This window comes from Gymnoscopelus microlampas (genome assembly GCF_963454915.1).
Source record: "Gymnoscopelus microlampas genome assembly, chromosome: 12".
NCBI lineage: Eukaryota > Metazoa > Chordata > Actinopteri > Myctophiformes > Myctophidae > Gymnoscopelus > Gymnoscopelus microlampas.
Genome location: NC_139949.1, coordinates 54,718,127 through 54,745,383, shown reverse-complemented (window position 1 = coordinate 54,745,383; position 27,257 = coordinate 54,718,127). Strand labels below are relative to the sequence as shown.

Below are 27,257 nucleotides of genomic sequence, written 5' to 3'. Positions count from 1 at the left end.
AAATCCGTGCATAGCCGCCTCGCATCTCCCCCATTGTGACTAAACCATTTCAGAGGCGCGCAGTCTCAAGGGAACTGTCGCCACGTAAGGGACCACCGAGCGAGCTAAAGCGAGCGAGTTGCCGCCCCGAACGTTGCTGCGACGTTCCCTTGAGCCTACTCAGCGCCGTTTGAGTTAGTAGGCACAGAATGGTACATTTTGTTGTGAGGACTGCTCTACTTCCGGGTTTTTCCGGGTTGCAACTGGTTACGCCCACCGTGGGACTCGCCGTACATATGCACGGATTTTCAGGTTTTCTAGGCGACTATGCACGGAATGACGTGGACTGGATCTGTGCAATGTGTACTAATTCTCTGGCGATCAGGCTGCTCTGTCTGTCTCTAATAACCTCTACTGTCCTCTACTGTCCTCTACTGTCCTCTACTGTCCTCTACTGTCCTCTACTGTCCTCATAATGTCCTCTAATGTCCTCTAATGTCCTCTAATGTCCTCAGGTCTTCTTCAGACTCGTTTCTCGTCGTCTCTCTTCGCTGACCCCGTGACCTCCCCCTCCCCCCTTCCTCTGCTGAGCCAGCCCTCGCCGCGACCTTTCACCTCCCTGCAGCTGGCCCCGCCCAGTAGGACGGCGGAGCCGCCCGTCAGGACGGTGGGGGTCCGCAGACTAGGGGGTCCCGTTGCCCTCGGCGACAGCATCGCACTGGCAAAGGTACGCTTTATAAACCAACAGTACTATTTAAACCATTTAAAGCTTTATAAACCAACAGTACTATTTAAACCATTTAAAGCTTTATAAACCAACAGTACTATTTAAACCATTTAAAGGGTCTACACCATGAATTTTAACTTTTTCTTCATTTTTGTGTGTTTTTGGTCTCCCCCACCTCTCTTCTGTTCCAACAAATACCCGACTTCGAGCATTTTTTTTTTTTTTTTTTTTTTTTTTTTGTTCTTTATTTACCCAGGGTAGTAGCTGAGCACAAGTGCTCATTTTCAGCAACGCCCTGCACATAGAAACACACAGACAGACAGACACATTAAAACCTGGGAGCTGAATAGTACAACCACAGTCTTATACTGTTGGCCACTACGCAGCTCCACTGGAGCAGTTGGGGTTCAGTGCCTTGCTCAAGGGCACTTCAGTGGTGTTGGGGAAGTGGTGAACATTCACTTCCCCACCCAGACTTTTCCTGCCGGTCCGGGGATTCGAACCGGCAACCTTCCGGCAACGAGGGCGCTCCTCTAACCTTTAGGCCACCACTGCCCATGCATGCAGGCTTTCATAGGCTATCTGTGGTTTTTATGTAAATTGGTCTGAAAACAGTCTGTCAGATTTGTTCCCCCACCCTACGTCACGTCTGGGAACAATTCCTCCCGTTTTTCAGTTCCAACCCAAAAAAAAAAGTTTTTTTTTTTTTTTTTTTTTTTAATGTTTTCTTATTTTTTTTTTTTTACTTTTTCCACACCGAACCAGGACATAACATGCATACAAACTGGCTCAATAGCGCCCCGTGCCAAACAGGACAATGTGGTATTGCAGGTGAAAGTGCTTTATAAGCCAGAGAGAAGTTAGTTGGAATGAGTATATCTGAGGCTTGATTTAGGCTCAAACCTTTTGAAAAACGTTTGAGGGACATAAACAATGTGATATTAAATATATATTTTTTTTTTTAAATTCATGGTGTAGCTCCTTTAAAGCTTTGTAAACCAACAGTACTATTTAAACCATTTAAAGCTTTGTAGACCAACAGTACTATTTAAACCATTTAAAGCTTTATAACCCAACAGTATTATTTAAACCATTTAAAGCTTTATAAACCAACAGTACTATTTAAACCATTTAAAGCTTTACAAACCAACAGTACTATTTAAACCATTTAAAGCTTTATAAACCAACAGTACTATTTAAACCATTTAAAGCTTTATAAACCAACAGTACTATTTAAACCATTTAAAGCTTTATAAACCAACAGTACTATTTAAACCATTTAAAGCTTTATAAACCAACAGTACTATTTAAACCATTTAAAGCTTTATAAACCAACAGTACTATTTAAACCATTTAAAGCTTTATAAACCAACAGTACTATTTAAACCATTTAAAGCTTTATAAACCAACAGTACTATTTAAACCCTTTAAAGCTTTATAAACCAACAGTACTATTTAAACCATTTAAAGCTTTATAAACCAACAGTACTATTTAAACCATTTAAAGCTTTATAAACCAACAGTACTATTTAAACCATTTAAAGCTTTATAGACCAACAGTATTATTTAAACCATTTAAAGCTTTATAAACCAACAGTACTATTTAAACCATTTAAAGCTTTATAAACTAACAGTACTATTTAAACCATTCAAAGCTTTATAAACCAACAGTACTATTTAAACCATTTAAAGATTTATAAACCAACAGTACTATTTAAACCATTTAAAGATTTATAAACCAACAGTACTATTTAAAGGTAGGGTAAGTGATTTGCTTTGGTTAAAATAAGTGTTAAATAGCTCTATATTCTGATAGTACTCATTGCTATAGAGTGTTTGTTCAGTAAAAGGAGTCTTCTAGTCTCTCCAGCTCTTTATAAAACAGAAAATGCATTTTCGTTTCAGTTTCAGTTTCATTTCCAATTTGATCCAATTAGGAGAGAGAACTCAATCAGGATATAGATTACACAAGTGGAATTGGAAGTGATGACACTAATAAATGAGCAGACAAAATTTGAACTGGAACACTATACAAATGAAGCTTAAAAATGGGTACTTTCTCCTGATTGGCTGAGATTTTGACACATAGGGAGACATCTGTTACTGAAAAAACACTCTATAGCAATGATTACTATCAGAATATAGTGTTTTAACCTGTTAACAAAATACTTTTTGTTTTAACCAAAAAATATCACTTACCCTACCTTTAACCATTTAAAGGTTTATAAACCAACAGTACTATTTAAACCATTCAAAGCTTTATAAACCAACAGTACTATTTAAACCATTTAAAGATTATAAACTAACAGTACTATTTAAACCATTTAAAGCTTTATAAACCAACATTACTATTTAAACCATTCAAAGCTTTATAAACCAACAGTACTATTTAAACCATTCAAAGCTTTATAAACCAACAGTACTATTTAAACCATTCAAAGCTTTATAAACCAACAGTACTATTTAAACCATTTAAAGCTTTATAAACCAACAGTACTATTTAAACCATTTAAAGCTTTATAAACCAACAGTACTATTTAAACCATTCAAAGCTTTATAAACCAACAGTACTATTTAAACCATTCAAAGCTTTATAAACCAACAGTACTATTTAAACCATTTAAAGCTTTATAAACCAACAGTACTATTTAAACCATTTAAAGATTATAAACTAACAGTACTATTTAAACCATTTAAAGCTTTATAAACCAACAGTACTATTTAAACCATTTAAAGCTTTATAAACCAACAATACTATTTAAACCATTTAAAGATTATAAACTAACAGTACTATTTAAACCATTTAAAGCTTTATAAACCAACAGTACCATTTAAACCATTTAAAGATTATAAACTAACAGTACTATTTAAACCATTTAAAGCTTTATAAACCAACAGTACTATTTAAACCATTTAAAGCTTTATAAACCAACATTACTATTTAAACCATTCAAAGCTTTATAAACCAACAGTACTATTTAAACCATTCAAAGCTTTATAAACCAACAGTACTATTTAAACCATTCAAAGCTTTATAAACCAACAGTACTATTTAAACCATTTAAAGCTTTATAAACCAACAGTACTATTTAAACCATTTAAAGCTTTATAAACCAACAGTACTATTTAAACCATTCAAAGCTTTATAAACCAACAGTACTATTTAAACCATTCAAAGCTTTATAAACCAACAGTACTATTTAAACCATTTAAAGCTTTATAAACCAACAGTACTATTTAAACCATTTAAAGATTATAAACTAACAGTACTATTTAAACCATTTAAAGCTTTATAAACCAACAGTACTATTTAAACCATTTAAAGCTTTATAAACCAACAATACTATTTAAACCATTTAAAGATTATAAACTAACAGTACTATTTAAACCATTTAAAGCTTTATAAACCAACAGTACTATTTAAACCATTTAAAGATTATAAACTAACAGTACTATTTAAACCATTTAAAGCTTTGTAAACCAACAGTACTATTTAATCCATTTAAAGCTTTATAAACCAACAGTACTATTTAAACCATTTAAAGATTATAAACTAACAGTACTATTTAAACCATTTAAAGCTTTATAAACCAACAGTACTATTTAAACCATTTAAAGCTTTATAAACCAACAGTACTATTTAAACCATTTAAAGCTTTATAAACCAACAGTACTATTTAAACCATTTAAAGATTATAAACTAACAGTACTATTTAAACCATTCAAAGCAGGTCTCTTCATGTTATTATTCATATTAATAATAATAATATTCATATTATAGGGGTCAGGTCTGATGGATGCAGGTCTCTTCATGTTATTAATATTATTATAATTCATATGTAGGGGTCAGGTCTGATGGATGCAGGTCTCTTCATGTTATTAATAATAATATAATTCATATTATAGGGGTCAGGTCTTCATGTTATTAATATTATTATAATTCATATTATAGGGGTCAGGTCTTCATGTTATTAATATTATTATAATTCATATTATAGGGGTCAGGTCTTCATGTTATTAATATTAATATAATTCATATTATAGGGGTCAGGTCTTCATGTTATTAATAATAATATAATTCATATATTAGGGGTCAGGTCTGATGGATGCAGGTCTCTTCATGTTATTAATATTATTAATATTATTATAATTCATATTATAGGGGTCAGGTCTTCATGTTGTTAATATTATTATAATTCATATTATAGGGGTCAGGTCTGATGGATGCAGGTCTCTTCATGTTATTAATATTAATATAATTCATATATTAGGGGTCAGGTCTTCATGTTATTAATAATAATATAATTCATATGTAGGGGTCAGGTCCTCATGTTATTAATATTAATATAATTCATATATTAGGGGTCAGGTCTTCATGTTATTAATAATAATATAATTCATATGTAGGGGTCAGGTCTTCATGTTATTAATATTAATATAATACATATTATAGGGGTCAGGTCTGATGGATGCAGGTCTCTTCATGTTATTAATATTAATATAATTCATATATTAGGGGTCAGGTCTTCATGTTATTAATATTATTATAATTCATATTATAGGGTTCAGGTCTGATGGATGCAGGTCTCTTCATGTTATTAATATAAATATTATAATTCATATGTAGGGGTCAGGTCTGATGGATGCAGGTCTCTTCATGTTATTAATATTATTAATATTATTATAATTCATATTATAGGGGTCAGGTCTTCATGTTATTAATATTATTATAATTCATATTATAGGGGTCAGGTCTTCATGTTATTAATATTATTATAATTCATATTATAGGGGTCAGGTCTTCATGTTATTAATATTATTATAATTCATATTATAGGGGTCAGGTCTGATGGATGCAGGTCTCTTCATGTTATTAATATTATTAATATTATTATAATTCATATTGTAGGGGTCAGGTCTTCATGTTATTAATATTATTATAATTCATATTATAGGGGTCAGGTCTGATGGATGCAGGTCTCTTCATGTTATTAATATTATTAATATTATTATAATTCATATTGTAGGGGTCAGGTCTTCATGTTATTAATATTATTATAATTCATATGTAGGGGTCAGGTCTGATGGATGCAGGTCTCTTCATGGGGCGGTCCTTCAGGGTGGGCTGGGGTCCAGGCTGGGTTCTGACTCACAGTGGAGACCAGCTCAGTGGACCGTCAGCCAGCCGGGATTCAAACCAACAACCAGACACTACCTTCAGCTTAATGCCTACCAGGACTAAGACGTAAGAGTCTGTCTGTCTGTCTGTCTGTCTGTGTCTCTGTCTGTCTGTCTGTCTGTCTGTCTGTGTCTCTGTGTCTCTGTCTGTCTGTCTGTCTGTGTCTCTGTCTGCCTGCCTGCCTGTCTGTCTGTCTGTCTGTCTGTCTGTCTGTCTGTCTGTCTGTCTGTGTGTCGGTTTGTCTGTCTGTCTGTCTGTCTGTCTGTGTCTCTGTCTTCCTGTCTGTCTGTCTGTCTGTCTGTCTGTCTGTCTGTCTGTCTGTCTGTCTGTCTGTCTGTCTGTCTGTCTGCCTGTCTGTGTCTCTGTCTGCCTGTGTGTCTGCCTGTCTGTCTGTCTGTCTGTCTGTCTGCCTGTCTGTCTGTGTCTCTGTCTGCCTGTGTGTCTGCCTGTCTGTCTGTCTGTCTGTCTGTCTGTCTGTCTGTCTGTCTGTCTCCTGTCTGTCTCCTGTCTGTCTGTCTGTCTGTCTGTCTGTCTGTCTGTCTGTCTGTCTGTCTGTCTGTGTCTCTGTCTGTCTCCTGTCTGTCTGTCTGTCTGTCTGTCTGTCTGTCTGTCTGTCTGTCTGTCTGTCTGTCTGTCTGTCTCCTGTGTGTGTCTGTCTGTCTGTCTGTCTGTCTGTCGGTCTGTCGGTCTGTCTCCTGTGTGTCTGTCTGTCTGTCTGTCTGTCTGTCTGTCTGTCTGTCTGTCTGTCTGTCTGTCTGTCTGTCTGTCTGTCTGTCTGTCGGTCTGTCTCCTGTGTGTGTCTGTCTGTCTGTCTGTCTGTCTGTGTGTCGGTCTGTCTGTCTGTCTCCTGTGTGTCGGTCTGTCTGTCTGTCTGTCTGTCTCCTGTGTGTCTGTCTGTCTGTCTGTCTGTCTGTCTGTCTGTTGGTCGGTCAGTAATGTTATTTAGATGCCAGGACTGTGTTTGTGATGTTTGTGATGTTTTTCTTACCTTTTATTTGATATTATTATATCCTATACAGGGGTTGACACTAAGGTCTCATACTTGTCACGGTCTTGCCCACTTGCCCGAAAAGTAAATGGTCCTTTATAAAATGGCAAGCCACATTTTAATTACCATTCAATTTAACACTTTCTACTTGCAAATTTTGGGGCTGCACGATAAAAAAAATGTATATTTACCTCAAATATCTTGTAAATAGCTCAAATATAATAATATAAATATGACTATGGGTTCACACTGGTTATTTTATAGGCTTATATATTACATTCCACAGACCTGAAGTCAAGGGTTTATGTTGGACTTGACACGTGCTAAGCTAAGCTTTGACCGCTCAATAAACAAAGGGAGGCTTTACTTGGGAGTTGGGAGAGACAGATAATTATGTTGTTGCGTCCCCACTCAAAATGCACACCTGTCAACCTCTGTTATAGCAGGTGTTAGTGTCAACCTCTGTTATAACAGGTGTTAGTGTCAACCTCTGTTATAGCAGGTGTTAGTGTCAACCTCTGTTATAACAGGTATTAGTGTCAACCTCTGTTATAGCAGGTGTTTGTGTCAACCTCTGTTGTAACAGGTGTTAGTGTCAACCTCTGTTATAGCAGGTGTTAGTGTCAACCTCTGTTATAACAGGTGTTAGTGTCAACCTCTGTTATAACAGGTGTTAGTGTCAACCTCTGTTATAACAGGTGTTAGTGTCAACCTCTGTTATAACAGGTGTTAGTGTCAACCTCTGTTATAGCAGGTGTTAGTGTCAACCTCTGTTATAACAGGGTTAGTGTCAACCTCTGTTATAACAGGTGTTAGTGTCAACCTCTGTTATAGCAGGTGTTAGTGTCAACCTCTGTTATAACAGGGTTAGTGTCAACCTCTGTTATAACAGGTGTTAGTGTCAACCTCTGTTATAGCAGGTGTTAGTGTCAACCTCTGTTATAACAGGGTTAGTGTCAACCTCTGTTATAACAGGTGTTAGTGTCAACCTCTGTTATAACAGGTGTTAGTGTCAACCTCTGTTATAACAGGTGTTAGTGTCAACCTCTGTTATAGCAGGTGTTAGTGTCAACCTCTGTTATAACAGGTGTTAGTTTCAACCTCTGCTATAGCAGGGGTTTCATTGTCATTTCATTGAAGATACGCAAAACAACGTCATCTGTTTGTGTTAATTAAAATAAGAGTTTGAAAGAAAATGCTCAATTTAAAAAAACACACCCAGTGTGAAGTGAGCGGTGCTATTTAAAAACAAGGAAACCAGGAGACCTGGTTCTGCCAGACCCCTAGTGGTTGATATCTGAATGGCCGGACTTGGCATGACGTGTGTGCAGAGGAAAAGAGGGACCGACAGACCGACAAAGCCTCATATAGGCTGACCCCCTGGGTCTGGCAACAACAGTGGTCATCACAGTGATGAGGAGTGATGGAAGCTCACTTAAAAAAAAAGTATTTTTTTTTAAGTGAGTGGTGCTATGTATAGGTTATTAATTTCATCATGCGTCTCGCTAGCCAATCACAGCACTGAGCAAAGGGTCTGAATACCAATCAGCCAATCACAGTACAGCGAAAGACACATTTTCACGACGGAAAGACAAACTTTCACCACAGATGGATGGATGTGTCCTAAACCCACTTATAGGGGCGGCTACACCGCTCAAAAAAATACCCATAACCGAAAAAAAAAAAGATTATTGATAATTTAACAATTGATTAAATGTATTAGTTATCGATTAACCCTTACTCTATTGTAATTGTGTGTGTGTGTGTGTGTGTGTGTGTGTGTGTGTGTGTGTGTGTGTGTGTGTGTGTGTGTGTGTGTGTGTGTGTGTGTGTGTGTGTGTGTGTGTGTGTGTCAGGCTGTCAGACAGTGTGTATAAGGTGTGTGTGGAGCGGGTGGAGGGTTTGCTGAGGAGTGATGAGGAGGTGGATGAAGAGCGCCCCCTACAGATCAGCCTGTGTCACAGCGAGGTGGAGTTCCCTGACGGAGCGTCCTGCCCGCTGGTGCGTCCTCGCCAGGGGGTGGAGCTTCTGCACGACTACACCCAATGGATCAGCTCTCTGAGCCTCACACACAGCCACGGTACACACACACACACACACACACACACACACACACACACACACACACACACACACACACACACACACACAGCCACGGTACACACACATTTCAATTTCTTTATTTGAGTCCACATTTATAAAGTACATTACAGGGGCACAAATATTTTTCAGTTGCTTTTGATGTCCCGCACACTGGAAACAACATGTGTCCTAGTGCTTCAATACAAACAAGTTCAGAATATAAACAACAAATGCATATGAACTTATTCACAGTTAACATTGGTCATACACTTCAGTCTGCCATATTACCAACACCGGAGGAACATTATGGGTACAGGAAGCACCTTCTCCTCCAAATAGATCCACTGCCTCTAATGGAGGAGATTGAGCAGTATTTATCAAGCTGCTTTGCCTTACACTTTGACAACCCCATAATCCTCAAGCCCCTGACCACCAGCCTGTGGACATGGCCCAAGCTGCCAAATATAAAAACAATGAGCTGACACTTATAGCCTAGATGTATAATGGCTTGTACTAATGGCTGGTATTTTACTTGCTTAGTAAGGAAAGCTTCCTCTAAACTTGAATCAAAAGTACAGCCAACTTCCAATAGGAAAACCTCTCTGCTGTTCTCATCAATCACAATGACATCCGGTGTGTCTGCAGTTATATTTGTAAATACATGGGGGTCATTGCATTGAAACATCTCTGGTTTCACTCAAGAATGTTTGTAAAACACAACAGAGGAATCAAACGTGGGTGACACATCTTTTGTAATGTCAACAATTCTGTCATGTGGGACATGGACTCTATGGTCTGATACTGTCCATGGTGTAGGCAGTAAGAGTCATGTTTATTGGGATACCAGATGGACAGATTCAGTTTGGTTGGCAGCACTTGGAGGCGCGCCTTTACCGTGAAGATGAGAATATCCTCATCAATCGCTGCGTTTTTAAGAATTGAGTGGGACACGGAGTGATCAGCTGACTGCAGGCAAGCGAGCTTCCCTTGCAGCCGTAGTCCTGTCCATCGCTGTTTTCTCTGCTGCGCTCTCAGCGCTAGAAGGTGCGCGCGTCGATGGTGGGGAGTGCGCTTGATGTTCCGTCGCGGCTCACTGTTGCGCGCGCGTTGATTGATAGGTCAGTGAACACAGACTGAGAGACGCTCACCGTCTCGTCACACACACGCGCGTGGTTACATGTCGTCTTTCCAACGGTTACTAACCCTATACCTAACCCTAACCCTATACCTAACCCTAACCACATGCGGAAGCCACGTAGTCGGAGTCGCGGGATGTCGGAATTATGAGCGCAAACCCACACACACACACACACACACACACACACACATATTAGACACTGGAGTCCATACAAGCCAGGTGGACCAGCTTATGAACAAACACTATTTCTGAACTACTGTGAACCTCTGTAAAATACTAGACATAATATCACATGGTTTTCTGCTGTTGCTTTTCCATGTTTACACTGTTTATAGTTATACAAACAAGTAAGACGCGCGAACGCTGGAAGCGAACGCAGCTCGAAAATATTGTGTATTTACGGACTTTGTGTGTGTGTGTGTGTGTGTGGGTGTTTGTGTTTTGACTGTAGCTGCACTCTGGCGCACTCTGTCGGCCGCACCCAGGCAGTGCACTGCACACAGACACACACACACACACACACACACAAGCCGAGCAGACTTTCATAGTAAGCTCCACTTGGGCGGAGGCCTCCTTCCGCGTTCGCAATAACACACCTGTGATTGATATAAACTAATCTATGGAGTAGATTATAGTCTGTTTTATCACGTCTACTAAACAGAAACCAGCCAATCAGAATCAAGGAATCGGACTAGTCGTTTTAGAATCTATATTTGACTGTCTCTCTCTCTCTCTCTCTGTCTCTCTCTCTCTCTCTCTCTCTGTGTCTCTCTGTCTCTCTATCAGTGCTGTCCACGTGGTGTGACGTGTGGACCCTGGTAGAAGCCCTTTGGGGCCGCCTGAGACCCTCGGACCAGCAGTTGGACCCCGCTCCTCTCAGCCAATACCAGGAGCAGCTGGCCAGGAGGCGGAGCTTCTCTACCTGGCTGGCCAATGGCGCGCAGCGCAGGGTGGAGGAGGAGGAGGAGAAGAGCACGAGGGGCGGAGTCGAGATGATCTTCAGCCTCTTGACAGCCAATAAGATCAGTGAGGCGTGTCGCCTCGCTCAGAGCATAGGTAATTAATATACTCATTAATATTAATTAATACACTACACAGCCAATAGGATCAGAGCATAGGTAATTAATATACTCATTAATATTAATTAACACTACACAGCCATCAGAGAGGCGTGTGGTAAGGATCGGGCATTGGTGGAATGAGTAACACAGCTAAACGTGTGGGTAGCGCCCCCAAAATATTTACCAAAATCCCCCAATATGTTTCTGTTGGTAATCTCTGGTTTTGAGCGACCTGCCAGTCACACACCTGCTGAGAGCTGACAGACCTGAACATATAGGGTTCTGACACTTTGTTGAGTTTGTGTTGATGCTCCAAGCAGCAACACTGCCCCCCCATGGAAGGATAACACGTTAGTCCCTTCAGGATAAGACCCATGATGCAACAGGCCAAGTGAAGCTGCTGTTATGTTATGCAGATTATGCATTATTTGGTGTTAAACCTGGTATCATTTACAGGCAGGTGTGTGACTGGAACCTGAGCATGGGTTCTGCAACTTTGACATCTGTCTTTGGTACGTTGTGTAAATGTCTGGTTCCTCAGTGAAGAAAAGGCTCTTTGGTTGTTTTCTTCCTTTAACTTCACCAGTCTCACAGAACTTGGTTGGTTGATTACCAACGGAAGCATATTGGGGGGTTTTGGTTAGTTTTTCTGGGGGGCTCTACCCACATGTTAAGCTGTGTTGATCATTTCATGAATGCCTGATCCTTACAACTATACCTCATTGTTTTTATCGTTGACTAATCAACGATAAAAATGATATAAAACACAAAACCAATTGGTATTATTGAAGGGGAGAAATAATTGACCCAAGTTAAATTTCCAGTTTATTATAAGTATATATTAATTAATATTGTATTGTAGGAGACCATCGTCTGTCCCTCCTCCTGTCTCAGACCATGGGGTTAGACATATTAACATTAATAATGTATTGTGTCCATACAGGAGACCATCGTCTGTCCCTCCTCCTGTCTCAGACCATGGGGTTAGACATATTAACATTAATAATGTATTGTGTCCATACAGGAGACCATCGTCTGTCCCTCCTCCTGTCTCAGGCCATGGGGTTAGACATATTAACATTAATAATGTATTGTGTCCATACAGGAGACCATCGTCTGTCCCTCCTCCTGTCTCAGGCCATGGGAGGACAGACCAGCAGAGAACTGTTGACTCTACAGCTAGCTGACTGGAGCAGGATGCAGGCAGACAGCTTCCTGTCTGACCAACGACTCAGAATCTTCACCCTATTGGCTGGAAAAGCTGTACGTACCTGTCTGTCTGTCTGTCTGTCTGTCTGTCTGTCTGTCTGTCTGTCTGTCTGTCTGTCTGTCTGTCTGTGTCTGTCTGTCTGTGTCTTATTATTATATTTACGTCATTCTGTTTGTTTTAATTTGTGTTTGATTAGAGGTTGTAATATTTGAATATTCATTTTAAATTGTGTTCTTATCTTGCGTCCCTTATTTTTACTAAATACATATCTTCCATATTCCGTCTCCCTTTGAGAACGCTGAGAAAGCACTAGGCTGACTGTTAGTTGAAAACTGTTATGCCCCACACACACACACACGCGCGCGCGTACACACACGTACACACACGTACACACACATGCGCACACATACCTACTTGCAAGCCCAACTGTGTGTGTCATGTATTCGGTAACGGTACAGCCTTTGTCACATGAATGACACCAATCACATCGCTATGAATGGAATACGTTTGTATATTAACACATTGAGTGCCAATCGCGTGGATCTACGCAAAACTAAATAATTGCTGAAGTTATTGTTGAAGCAGTTTGTTTAAATGAGTGAAAGATTAAGACCTTTAACATTGCAAATAGGCTGTGTTAGCTTTTAATTGCTATGACGGCCTGTGTGTGTGTGTGTGTGTGTGTGTGTGTGTGTGTGTGTGTGTGTGTGTAGGTGTGGCAGTCTACAGAACACACAGTGTGTGTGTGCAGTGAACTGGATTGGAGGAGGAGTTTAGCCGTTCATCTGTGGTTCATGTTGCCTCCTACTGCCTCAGTGTCTGATGCCCTGACCAGCTACCAGACCGCCTTTATGGTAATGTAACATATATATACATATATACATATATATACATATTAATATATATAATATACAGCTACCAGACCGCCTTTATGGTAATAAATATAACATGGTATGGTAATAAATAATAACATACTAGACCATACCCGGTCGACGCATCCTTGGGGGGATATGCGCACATGATCTGGCAACCCGGGAGGCAGTTCGTCCCATAGCTGGGCAGCCCCGTAACCATGGCGACAGTGTTTGACACAAAAACGCTAATAAGAAGCTGAGATTTGATGAAATTGAAAAACGGGCTTCACAGTTAAGTTCAGATGGTAATGGGTTGTGTGCAAAATCAGAGCAATTGGTCCAGCCACTGAGGAGAACCGGGTAGCTTCACCTACTCACTCACTCACCACTACAGACGGACAGAGGTTACTAGAATTATAGTAGGATATATACATATATACATATTAATATATATAATGTACAGCTACCAGACTGCCTTTATGGTAATATACATATACACATATTAATTAGTGCTGTCAGGAGATTTTTTTAATCGCGATTAATCGCATGATTTGTGTAGTTAATCGCACGATTAATCGCAACACTTTTTTTGCGCTAAATTCAATGATGAAGTGAAAGAAAACGCTGTATTGTGTTGTAGCCAAAATGAAGGAACATATTAGCAGCTTCGCAGGGCTTTTATTTAACCAAGTGCAGCCACTCCAAATGATGTCTGCTTTAAACTTTACACAGTACAAATGATGTCTGCTTTATACTTTAGACAGTACAAATGATGTCTGCTTTAAACTTTACACAGTACAAATGATGTCTGCTTTATACTTTAGACACTACAAATGATGTCTGGTTTATACTTTAGACAGTCACTACAAATGATGTCTGCTTTAAACTTTAGACACTACAAATGATGTCTGCTTTATACTTTAGACACTACAAATGATGTCTGCTTTATACTTTACACACTACAAATGATGTCTGCTTTAAACTTTAGACACTACAAATGATGTCTGCTTTATACTTTAGACACTACAAATGATGTCTGCTTTATACTTTAGACACTACAAATGATGTCTGCTTTAAACTTTAGACACTACAAATGATGTCTGCTTTATACTTTAGACACTACAAATGATGTCTGCTTTAAACTTTAGACACTACAAATGATGTCTGGTTTATACTTTAGACAGTCACTACAAATGATGTCTGCTTTAAACTTTAGACACTACAAATGATGTCTGCTTTATACTTTAGACACTACAAATGATGTCTGCTTTATACTTTAGACAGTACAAATGATGTCTGCTTTATACTTTAGACACTACAAATGATGTCTGCTTTATACTTTAGACAGTCACTACAAATGATGTCTGCTTTATACTTTAGACACTACAAATGATGTCTGCTTTAAACTTTAGACAGTACAAATGATGTCTGCTTTATACTTTAGACAGTACAAATGATGTCTGCTTTATACTTTAGACACTACAAATGATGTCTGCTTTATACTTTAGACAGTACAAATGATGTCTGCTTTATACTTTAGACACTACAAATGATGTCTGCTTTATACTTTAGACACTACAAATGATGTCTGCTTTAAACTTTAGACACTACAAATGATGTCTGGTTTAAACTTTACACTGTACAAATGATGTCTGGTTTAAACTTTAGACACTACAAATGATGTCTGGTTTAAACTTTACACACTACAAATGATGTCTGCTTTAAACTTTAGACACTACAAATGATGTCTGCTTTATACTTTAGACACTACAAATGATGTCTGCTTTATACTTTAGACAGTACAAATGATGTCTGCTTTAAACTTTAGACAGTACAAATGATGTCTGCTTTAAACTTTAGACAGTACAAATGATGTCTGCTTTATACTTTAGACACTACAAATGATGTCTGCTTTATACTTTAGACACTACAAATGATGTCTGCTTTATACTTTAGACAGTACAAATGATGTCTGCTTTAAACTTTAGACAGTACAAATGATGTCTGCTTTATACTTTAGACAGTCAGAACCAAGAAACAGTGGGTCTCAGTGTCTCAGTGAGTGGACAGTAACATCGTCTGGTTTAGACAGTCAGAACCAAGAAACACTTTGTCTCAGTGAAACTAAAGTGAAGTTACTCTTTCAAACATAACTAAAACACATTTAAAAAATAACAGCATTTACTTTGCTGCAGGTTCTTTAGACTGTAGTCCATGTTTTATTCACTCCATTTGTTCTAATGTTTCTTTTATTTTATATTGTTTTATTAATATATGTTAAACCTTTCTCTCCACCAATCAGGGGACAGGTGAGGTGGGCAGGTACACCTGTGCGCCCCTCCCCCTCTACCAGGAAGAGTCAGACGATGACAAACGACCTCTGTACGACCTCTGCTTCCACCTGCTCAAACTCTACAGTGACAGGTAACTTTATTTAAACTCTACAGTGACAGGTAACTTTATTTAAACTCTACAGTGACAGGTAACTTTATTTAAACTAGGCTATATTGCGTATAGCCTAGTTGGTACAGGCAGCGTACGCGCTCCCTTCCTCCAGCATATGGCCTCTATTCTGATGTAGGGCTACAAGTAATTTGTAGCTTAAGCTCTTATTAACAGCTACTGTGGAATAGCTTGTTTTTGGTTTCTAACCTCTGTCTGCTGATTAGGCAGCTACGCGCTTCCCTCCAGCATATGGCCTCTATTTTGATTTAGAGCTACAAGCAGTTTGTAGCTCAGGCTCCTATTAACAGCTATCGTTTGTGAAGTTTCACATTTGAGATCCTCTCTCGGACTTCTTCATTGACATGTAAGCTGTCATCATGGAGTACAACTAGCAGCTTTCCACTGTGGGCTTTTGCTACCACTGAAATGGTGAATAATTTGTTTACAGTAGCCTAGCTGGTACGAGCAGCGTACACGCCCTCCCTCCAGCATATGGGCTTTTTGATGTAGCTGCAAGTAGTTTGTAGCTCAAACTCTTACTAGCAGCTATTGTGTATAGCTTTTGGTTATTAACCTCTGTCTGATCAACCTTTGTCGCCGGGATAGGCAGCGTTAGCGCTCTCCTCCCGCCATTATTGTGGACTTTACACTAGCGTGTTGGAGGTAACGTTTTGTCTTTGCTTATGCGGTTAAAGCAAGCATACAAATACTAATAATGCACTTTTCACTGAGATAGATCTCAAAAAGCGCTACAATAAGCATTACAAATAATGTTAAAATCACATGCTACTACATAGATAGCAGTGTCCAAACTTGATGGACGGCTATTACAAGCTGATTGGTTATAAGTAAGTAAACCTCTGCCGGTGGTACAGGTGGCGTGCACGCTCCCTTCCTCCACCATACAGTTTCTAAAGTCGAGCTAGCAGCAGCGTTCGCGCTGGCTCTGATTTTATAATCCACTTACGTTTGGGTGGATCTCAAGGTGCTACATAAGCATTTGCATTGAGAAAAATGGATGCTACATGGATGGCAGCGTCCAAGCTTTGGCTAGCGGCTATCATAAGCCTTTTGTGTTAAAATAAGCCTCGGCTGGTGGTACAGGTAGCGTACGCGCTCCCTCCCCCCACCATACAGGTTCAAGAGTCCAGTTAACAGCAGCGTTCCAGCTAACCGTGACGTTCGGCGCTCTGGTTATCTGAGAGTTGACAAGATTCTGCTGGAATTAAAGCCTCTGCTGGTGCAGGCAGCGTACGCGCTACCTCCCCCCAGCATACGGCCAATATAGTCTAGCAACCGAGTCTATAGAAATTCTTGGACGTCGGACAGCCAGAGGCGGGCCCCGGACTGGGATAGGAGTCAAGAAATATTTAAAAAAAATATATATATATTTTTTTTTTTGTGGGGGGCCCCTGAGGTTGGGGGCCCGTTTCAATTGAAACGGGTGAAACATAGGAAAGGCCGCCACTGCCTACCATAACATAGAGTTTGTTTCTCCAGACATTACCCTCTAGAGAGCCTGTAACGTAGAGTTTATAACATAGAGTTTGTTTCTCCAGACATTACCCTCTAGAGAGCCTGTAACGTAGAGTTTATAACATAGAGTTTGTTTCTCCAGACATTACCCTCTAGAGAGTCTGTAACGTAGAGTTTATAACATAGAGTTTGTTTCTCCAGACATTACCCTCTAGAGAGTCTGTAACGTAGAGTTTATAACATAGAGTTTATAACATAGAACTTGTTTCTCCAGACATTACCCTCTAGAGAGTCTGTTGGATCCTCTGTGTGTGACGTGGGAGAGGCTGGACTACCGTCTGAGCTGGAACCTGTGGGTGGCGCTAGAGTCCCTGTGCTACAGTCACCTGAGTGTCCACAAGCAGTGTCTGCTGCACAGCAGCTACGCCGCCCTGCTGGAGACACAGGGGTACTGGCACCTGGCGGTGCTGGTACTGCTGCACATACCTGACCACACGTATGTATTATTATTACTATTATGAATATTATACACATTCCTGACCACACGTATGTATTTATTATGAATATTATACACATTCCTGACCACACGTATGTATTTATTATTATTATTATGAATATTATACACATTCCTGACCACACGTATGTATTATTATTACTATTATGAATATTATACACATTCCTGACCACACGTATGTATTTATTATTATTATGAATATTATACACATTCCTGACCACACGTATGTATTTATTATGAATATTATACACATTCCTGACCACACGTATTTATTATTATTATTATACACATTCCTGACCACACGTATGTATTCAAATATTATATTGTGGGATCACTATTTATTATTATTCCCCCCGTTTTTGGATTGGTCAAGCTTCACGTGACATCACAAAATGTAATATAAATAGGTAAGACAGAACTAATCAGGAACAGGACTGTTTTCTAGTGTGATACTATCAACATTCTTAGCGATCCCACACTGTTTCTTCAGGAACAGTACTTTCTAGTTATTGTCTCCGCCAGGAGAGTTTGTTTTCACTTTCCACATGTCAAGCTAACATTGGTCAAGCCTCACGTGACACGTGACAATACGGTGAAATAGTGTGATCTGATTGGCTAGTGACGTATAGCGGCCTATAAATACATGTCACTTTGAAAGAGTCTGTGGCTCTTTCAAAGTGAGGTAAGACAGGAATAATCACGAAATGGCTGAGAAATGGCGGATACTGTAACAATTGGATAGGACACTTACACAGACAGGACATATAGGACACTTACACAGACAGGACGGATAGGACACTTACATAGACAGGACGGATAGGACACTTATACAGACAGGACGGATAGGACACAACACAAGTCTGCTGGCGGAGACTTGTGCTCCGAGGAGCACTTTTTCTAGTTATTATTGTATCCGCCAGGCCGAAAGGCATGGCGAGAGTATGTTTTGCACCCTGTCCGTCCGTCCGTCTGTGAGCAGCTAATCTCCGGCACCGTTGGCCGTGCGATTTCCGTGAAATTTGGCTAAGATTGGCATGTAAAGTCTGCAGGAGTGGCTTGATTTGAACAAAATGCCTCAAATCATTGCCATGAAACTCTGTAAACACATTTCCAGTATTCCAAGGAAGACATGCCACCCTTTTCACATTGTCCTGATATAGCGCCACCAGGAGGCAGATTGTTGCCAAACGCATGTTTTATATTATCCCTACAGATTTGGTCCAAACATCACATTATCTCTAGAGTCACGTGATCAAGACGGATCTGTCCGATAGTCCATCCTGATTGGCACGTTCCTAATATTGCTGGCCTACCTGACCTGGCGGAGACCTGTGCTCCGAGGAGCACTTTTTCTAGTCATTATTATACACATACCTGACCTAAAGACACTGAATATGACTGTTTCTACAGGCTGAGAGAGAGGGTTATTATTATTATTATAATAAATAAAGGTTTGTTTCTACAGGCTGAGAGAGAGGGTTATTATTATTATAATAAATAAAGGTTTGTTTCTACAGGCTGAGAGAGAGGGTTATTATTATTATTATAATAAATAAAGGTTTGTTTCTCCAGGCTGAGAGAGAGAGCCGTCAGAGAGATGCTGTGTCTTCACTGCACCGAGGAAGACGAGGATGACGACGAAGAGGAGGGCGGGGCCAGGGAACGTTTCCTGACGGAGAGGTTGCTGGTTCCAGTCCGTTGGCTGGAGGAGGCCAAGGCCATCCGGGCCCGAAGCCAGAACAGAGCGGACCGGGAGGCTCTGCACCTGTACCGCGCCGGGCTGTGGAACCAGTGTCACAAACTACTGATCCACAAGCTAGCTTCAGGTTAACTACTATATAAACTACTGATCCACAAGCTAGCTTCAGGTTAACTACTATATAAACTACTGATCCACAAGCTAGCTTCAGGTGAATAGACAGCAGTAACATGTTGCACTGTGACACGTTGTGATCTTGTAGATCATTTTCACATAGACACCAGTAACATGTTGTGAGCTTGTAGATCATTTTCACATAGACACCAGTAACATGTTGTGAGCTTGTAGATCATTTTCACATAGACAGCAGTAACATGTTGTGATCTTGTAGATCATTTTCACATAGACACCAGTAACATGTTGTGAGCTTGTAGATCATTTTCACATAGACACCAGTAACATGTTGTGATCTTGTAGATCATTTTCACATAGACACCAGTAACATGTTGTGATCTTGTAGATCATTTTCACATAGACACCAGTAACATGTTGTGATCTTGTAGATCATTTTCACATAGACAGCAGTAACATGTTGTGATCTTGTAGATCATTTTCACATAGACACCAGTAACATGTTGTGATCTTGTAGATCATTTTCACATAGACAGCAGTAACATGTTGTGATCTTGTAGATCATTTTCACATAGACACCAGTAACATGTTGTGATCTTGTAGATCATTTTCACATAGACACCAGTAACATGTTGTGAGCTTGTAGATCATTTTCACATAGACACCAGTAACATGTTGTGATCTTGTAGATCATTTTCACATAGACACCAGTAACATGTTGTGAGCTTGTAGATCATTTTCACATAGACACCAGTAACACGTTGTGATCTTGTAGATCATTTTCACATAGACACCAGTAACATGTTGTGATCTTGTAGATCATTTTCACATAGACACCAGTAACATGTTGTGAGCTTGTAGATCATTTTCACATAGACACCAGTAACATGTTGCACTGTGACACATTGTGATCTTGTAGATCATTTTCACATAGACACCAGTAACATGTTGTGAGCTTGTAGATCATTTTCACATAGACACCAGTAACATGTTGCACTGTGACACGTTGTGAGCTTGTAGATCGGCTATTTTAGAGCAGGTTTTATGGCTGGAAGGCTGGTCCAGTGGTAACATATTGAGGTACTAGGTTGTAGATTTGCCTTTTTTTTAGCACTGGCAAAGACACCCTGAATGTAACTAGGCCTACCTGCCCAAGATGCTGGGATAGCATCTGAGGTGTTTACCTGCCCCCCCTCAGACCCCCACCTTCCAGCAATGCATGATGGGATAGGTGTTAAAACGTCACATGTCTCAGCTCACTGTATCTCTGCCAGACATCACTCTATAAGCTGTATCCTCAGAACTGCTGGGTCAAACCAATATGTCAATATGTAGCTCTGATTCCCTGCTTTCATATGACATGAAAAGACGCTCCTCTAAGTCAGTGAGTCAGTAAAGACAGACAGACTCCTCTAAGTCAGTGAGTCAGTAAAGACAGACAGACTCCTCTAAGTCAGTGAGTCAGTAAAGACAGACAGACTCTAAGTCAGTGAGTCAGTAAAGACAGACAGACTCTAAGTCAGTGAGTCAGTAAAGACAGACTCCTCTAAGTCAGTGAGTCAGTAAAGACAGACAGACTCCTCTAAGTCAGTGAGTCAGTAAAGACAGACAGACTCTAAGTCAGTGAGTCAGTAAAGACAGACAGACTCTAAGTCAGTGAGTCAGTAAAGACAGACTCCTCTAAGTCAGTGAGTCAGTAAAGACAGACAGACTCCTCTAAGTCAGTGAGTCAGTAAAGACAGACAGACTCCTCTAAGTCAGTGAGTCAGTAAAGACAGACAGACTCCTCTAAGTCAGTGAGTCAGTAAAGACAGACAGACTCTAAGTCAGTGAGTCAGTAAAGACAGACAGACTCCTCTAAGTCACTGAGTCAGTAAAGACAGACAGACTCCTCTAAGTCAGTGAGTCAGTAAAGACAGACAGACTCCTCTAAGTCAGTGAGTCAGTAAAGACAGACAGACTCTAAGTCAGTGAGTCAGTAAAGACAGACAGACTCCTCTAAGTCACTGAGTCAGTAAAGACAGACAGACTCCTCTAAGTCAGTGAGTCAGTAAAGACAGACAGACTCCTCTAAGTCAGTGAGTCAGTAAAGACAGACAGACTCCTCTAAGTCAGTGAGTCAGTAAAGACAGACAGACTCTAAGTCAGTGAGTCAGTAAAGACAGACAGACTCCTCTAAGTCACTGAGTCAGTAAAGACAGACAGACTCCTCTAAGTCAGTGAGTCAGTAAAGACAGACAGACTCTAAGTCAGTGAGTCGGTAAAGACAGACAGACTCCTCTAAGTCACTGAGTCAGTAAAGACAGACAGACTCCTCTAAGTCAGTGAGTCAGTAAAGACAGACAGACTCTAAGTCAGTGAGTCAGTAAAGACAGACTCCTCTAAGTCAGTGAGTCAGTAAAGACAGACAGACTCCTCTAAGTCAGTGAGTCAGTAAAGACAGACAGACTCCTCTAAGTCAGTGAGTCAGTAAAGACAGACAGACTCCTCTAAGTCAGTGAGTCAGTAAAGACAGACAGACTCCTCTAAGTCAGTGAGTCAGTAAAGACAGACAGACTCCTCTAAGTCAGTGAGTCAGTAAAGACAGACAGACTCTAAGTCAGTGAGTCAGTAAAGACAGACAGACTCTAAGTCAGTGAGTCAGTAAAGACAGACAGACTCTAAGTCAGTGAGTCAGTAAAGGGAGAGGGTTAGAATGACACAGTGATATCAGAAGCTCCTTTGTCTCATGAGTCATCGTTTGTGTTCAGATTGCATCATCAATGACAATCATGACTTCCTGCTGGACTTCCTGGAAGGCCTGTCTGAACCGGAGCGCTCCGCTTCCATCCAGGACTGGGACTCTGCAGGCCGCGTCTACCTGGACTATATCTGTACCATCAGAACCCTCAACAACATCCAACAGGTGTGTGTGTGTGTGTGTGTGTGTGTGTGTGTGTGTGTGTGTGTGTGTGTGTGTGTGTGTGTGTGTGTGTGTGTGTGTGTGTGTGTGTGTGTGTGTGTGTGTGTGTGTGTGTGTGTGTGTGTGTGTGTGTGTGTGTGTGTGTGTGTGTGTGTGTGTGTGTGTGTGTGTGTGTGTGTGTGTGCGTGCGTGCGTGTGTTCTACCTGGACTATCTGTACCATCAGAACCCTCAACAACATCCAACAGGTGTGTGTGTGTGTGTATTTGTGTGCGCTACATTCACTTAATTCAATTCAATTGTATTAAAGTGTCAAATCACAACAAGTTGTCTCAAGACACTTTACATGTAGAGCAGAGACCCCACAATCCCACCCTGAGCAAGCAATTTTGCGACAGTGGCAACGAAAAACTCCCTCTTAACTGGAAGAAACGTCAGGCAGACCCTAGGCTCTAGAGTGGCGGCCTTCTGCCTCGACCGTGTCGGGGGAAAGAGGAGAGAGAGAGAGAGACAGAGGAGAGACAGAAAGAGATACAAGTAGTAACAATAACAATAGTAGCAAATATAATAGTGTAAGATAGTATATGAGGGGGGCCAGGGGAGGGGAGAGAGGATAACTATAGGGTGACTGAGTCTATACACTTCGGCTATAGGCTTTATCATACAGAAAGGTTTTTAGTCTAGTTTTAAATATACAGAGTGTGTCTGCTTCACGGACTGAGACTGGGAGAAGGTTCCACAGCTGAGGTGCCTGAAACTTAAAGGCTCTGCCTCCTGTTAAGCCGTAAGCACTTTGAGGACCAAATGTATTGGTGTTATGTATGTATGTTTATGTATGTATAAGTTATGTTATGTATTGGTGATATGTATATATGTACAGTATAGGTGTTATGTATGTTGTATGTATGTATAGGTTATGTTATGTATAGGTGTTATGTATGTCATTTATTGGACTATTTATTTTAGTCTCATTAGGTTTTAATGTGTTATCCTGGGTTTAAGTTATATTGTGATTATACTTGAACATCTTTTACCAACATCAAATAATAATAGTTATACAAACGTGTGTGTGTGTGTGTGTGTGTGTGTGTGTGTGTGTGTGTGTGTGTGTGTGTGTGTGTGTGTGTGTGTGTGTGTGTGTGTGTGTGTGTGTGTGTGTGTGTGTGTGTGTGTGTGTGTGTGTGTGTGTGTGTGTAGTCTGATATTTCAGCCTATCAGCTGGAGTGTTTGTTCAGTGAGGTGACGTCTCTCTGTCAGAGGATAGAGCTCCTCCCCTGCTGCTCCGCCAAGGACCGCCTCGCACAGTCAGGTAACCAATCACATAACGGCTCCAATCAACACCAACCAATCACGTAACGGCTCCAATAAAAAACATTATTACAGTTGCAAATACACAATTATTAACCGTCAGTATTCAGCACACAATACATCAGAGAGCTACAATCACATGTTATACAATTAAGCAACATTACACCAGAGGGTGTGCTTTACCGTCATCACTGGCGTGCCAATAATGTAGGTAAAGCACACCCTCTCGTGTAATATTGCGATTATACAACAAAACACATCCAAATGTATTCATATTGTGGGGCAATTCATAATAAAAATGTTTCGCTATTATGTTTCCCTGTAAAGAGAAGAGTTTATTTGACTGAGACAAAATAGTCCCTGTAGCAGCGAGCGCACAACACAGCTGAGGCACAACACAGCTGATTCCAGTAGGCTATATGCTCCGTCGTACGAAGGTATCGCACGGCGAAAATAGCCGATCTACAAGCTCACAACGCGTCGCGTTGTGAACTTGTAGATCGGCTATTTTCGCCAAACAACATAGTCCATTTTGCGTAGCTGTTTGTTCTCCGGTGGCGGCGGTGGGTCAGGATACTCTCTGTTTGTTTTCGTACCGTGGGACAGCGTGACGTCACAGCACAGCTGTGCCATATATGGTCTAAGCAGGCGCGGACTGCAGTGCAGAGTGATTTATTAATGTGATTCGGCCCGTGCTATGATGCTGATTTGAAGCACGGCTAGAAAGCTATTTCAACCAATCAGATTGCTTGGTCGGAACTACCTGTTGTATAATAATAATACTTTACAATGTTAAATACGATTTAAGATTCACTGTAAATGCAGCAGAGGATTCCAGGCAGGTTATTCCAAAGAGACAATGATCTATAAATAAAAGATCTCCTTAAAACATAGTTATTTGGACCAGGTAATACAAGCTTTACTGGAACCTCTAGTGTTCTGATCATGCACAGTATTACTATAAACAATGTGTATAAAAACAGGACTTTTCCTGCTCATGACTGACTGTATTAAAAGACAATCTATTCTCAACTGTAAGCCAGGAGAGTCAGGCATGCATACGGCTCACATTAGACCTTAGTGAGCAGCATGTTAGACATTATACACATTATATTATTATTATATATTATATTATTATTACATTATTCACATTAGACCTTAGTGAGCAGCATGTTCTGTTCCTGAGGTCACATGACCACATCGTAGATGTGCCCTAGGGTGCCATGGCTATATTTTCTATACAGCAGTGTAAATTTAAGTTGTGATAATCTTGTGGTCATGTGAAGTCTGCCACCTACTGGCGTATTTTGATTTTGCAACTCACTCATTCAATTAGTAGCCTAATGAGTCTGCCAGTGGGTTCAGCTTGGTGGGTTTGAGTGTGTTGAAGGTCAGTGTGAGCAAATGTTTGGTGCTGCAGAGCTCACTGTATGCTTTCTTTTGACCAGATGCCCTCAGAAGGCCACGTCTTTTTACTGTTATTGGCCTCCCTTAGTACAGGTAATCCAACAGATAACCATTCTATACAAATGCTTCAAGTAAAGATGAAAGACGACGACACGACTGGTTTCTTGTCGTCTTGAACTTTTTTTGATTGGTTATCTGTTGGATTGCCTGTGCTAAGGGAGGCCAATAACAGTAGATGACGTCAAACTAAACTTTGAACTATCTGACATAAAAGGGGACGGGCAACAAAATAAGCATATTTCCTGGAAATACCAATTGCTCTTCAAAACTATAATAATACATTGATACGTTAAAACTGTTATATCCCTACAGAGATGGCTAACAGCTAGGCTAACATAATGTTATATCCCTACAGAGATGGCTAACAGCTATGCTAACATAATGTTATATTCCTACAGAGATGGCTAACAGCTATGCTAACATAATGTTATATCCCTACAGAGATGGCTAACAGCTATGCTAACATAATGTTATATCCCTACAGAGATGGCTAACAGCTATGCTAACATAATGTTATATCCCTACAGAGATGGCTAACAGCTAGGCTAACATAATGTTATATCCCTACAGAGATGGCTAACAGCTAGGCTAACATAATGTTATATCCCTACAGAGATGGCTAACAGCTATGCTAACATAATGTTATATTCCTACAGAGATGGCTAACAGCTATGCTAACATAATGTTATATCCCTACAGAGATGGCTAACAGCTATGCTAACATAATGTTATATTCCTACAGAGATGGCTAACAGCTAGGCTAACATAATGTTATATCCCTACAGAGATGGCTAACAGCTATGCTAACATAATGTTATATTCCTACAGAGATGGCTAACAGCTAGGCTAACATAATGTTATATTCCTACAGAGATGGCTAACAGCTAGGCTAACATAATGTTATATTCCTACAGAGATGGCTAACAGCTAGGCTAACATAATGTTATATTCCTACAGAGATGGCTAACAGCTAGGCTAACATAATGTTATATTCCTACAGAGATGGCTAACATAATGTTATATCCCTACAGAGATGGCTAACAGCTAGGCTAACATAATGTTATATTCCTACAGAGATGGCTAACAGCTATGCTAATATAATGTTATATTCCTACAGAGATGGCTAACAGCTAGGCTAACATAATGTTATATTCCTACAGAAATGGCTAACAGCTATGCTAACATAATGTTATATTCCTACAGAGATGGCTAACAACTATGCTAATATAATGTTATATTCCTACAGAGATGGCTAACAGCTAGGCTAACATAATGTTATATTCCTACAGAAATGGCTAACAGCTATGCTAACATAATGTTATATTCCTACAGAGATGGCTAACAGCTATGCTAACATAATGTTATATCCCTACAGAGATGGCTAACTAGCCTGGTAAACTCTCCCTCCAGAAATCTCATTTCCATTTGATTTCAGGAGTGAGTCTGGCCTGAACCGCCTTTCTGCAATATTGGCTGTGGGCTGGAGTTGGGCGGGAGTAATACCGTTGACTGACAACCCCTTCAGCCAATCAGCAGTTCATTTTGACGACCTCCAGACTATGTGACGCAACGGGACTTTTGAGACGCCCATGCCCAAAATAGGTTGCCTTATTGGGATACATGCGTGTCACTCCCCGCCCCTGCCGGTTCTCTAAATTTATATTTTTAAATAGGCTCCGTCATGATTAATTGACCACATATATGAAGTTAAACAACTAAATTCTATCCAAACGATATCTTAATAGTAAATTCCGTGCCTCAAAAAAGAAGTTTGAGACCGTTTTAAAAACTAAAATAAGACGTGAAGGCACTCGGACAACAACAATGGCTGCCGTTCGTCTTTTGTCGGCTGCACTCAGGCTGCACTCGGCTTAATTCGGGCTCACTCGAACTCGCCACCTGATTGGCCAACTGTCGCTGTCAATCACAGAACGATGTGCGACGACGCTGATAGGCTCGTCAGTTTGGCGGACACAGACAATATTGCAGAATGGGCGTTCAGGCCAGACTCACTCCTGAAATCAAATGGAAATGAGATTTCCGGAGGGAGGGTTTACCAGGCTAATGGCTAACAGCTAGGCTAACATAATGTTATAT

General features: G+C 40.3%; 1 protein-coding gene across 2 annotated transcripts in view; it reads left to right on the top strand.

Moving 5' to 3' along the window:
- The window catches only part of nup98 (nucleoporin 98 and 96 precursor), a 77,105-nt gene that overhangs the window by 49,174 nt on the left and 674 nt on the right, over positions 1–27,257 (top strand). For both annotated transcript variants that reach the window (XM_084074725.1, XM_084074724.1), the window contains exons 24-34: positions 495–706; positions 5,779–5,951; positions 8,730–8,953; positions 10,880–11,149; positions 12,260–12,417; positions 13,078–13,218; positions 15,521–15,642; positions 17,414–17,635; positions 19,226–19,479; positions 22,235–22,389; positions 23,583–23,694. In XM_084074725.1, the coding sequence (XP_083930851.1) occupies positions 495–706; positions 5,779–5,951; positions 8,730–8,953; positions 10,880–11,149; positions 12,260–12,417; positions 13,078–13,218; positions 15,521–15,642; positions 17,414–17,635; positions 19,226–19,479; positions 22,235–22,389; positions 23,583–23,694 (2,043 nt within the window). The remainder of the gene's footprint in view (positions 1–494; positions 707–5,778; positions 5,952–8,729; positions 8,954–10,879; positions 11,150–12,259; positions 12,418–13,077; positions 13,219–15,520; positions 15,643–17,413; positions 17,636–19,225; positions 19,480–22,234; positions 22,390–23,582; positions 23,695–27,257) is intronic.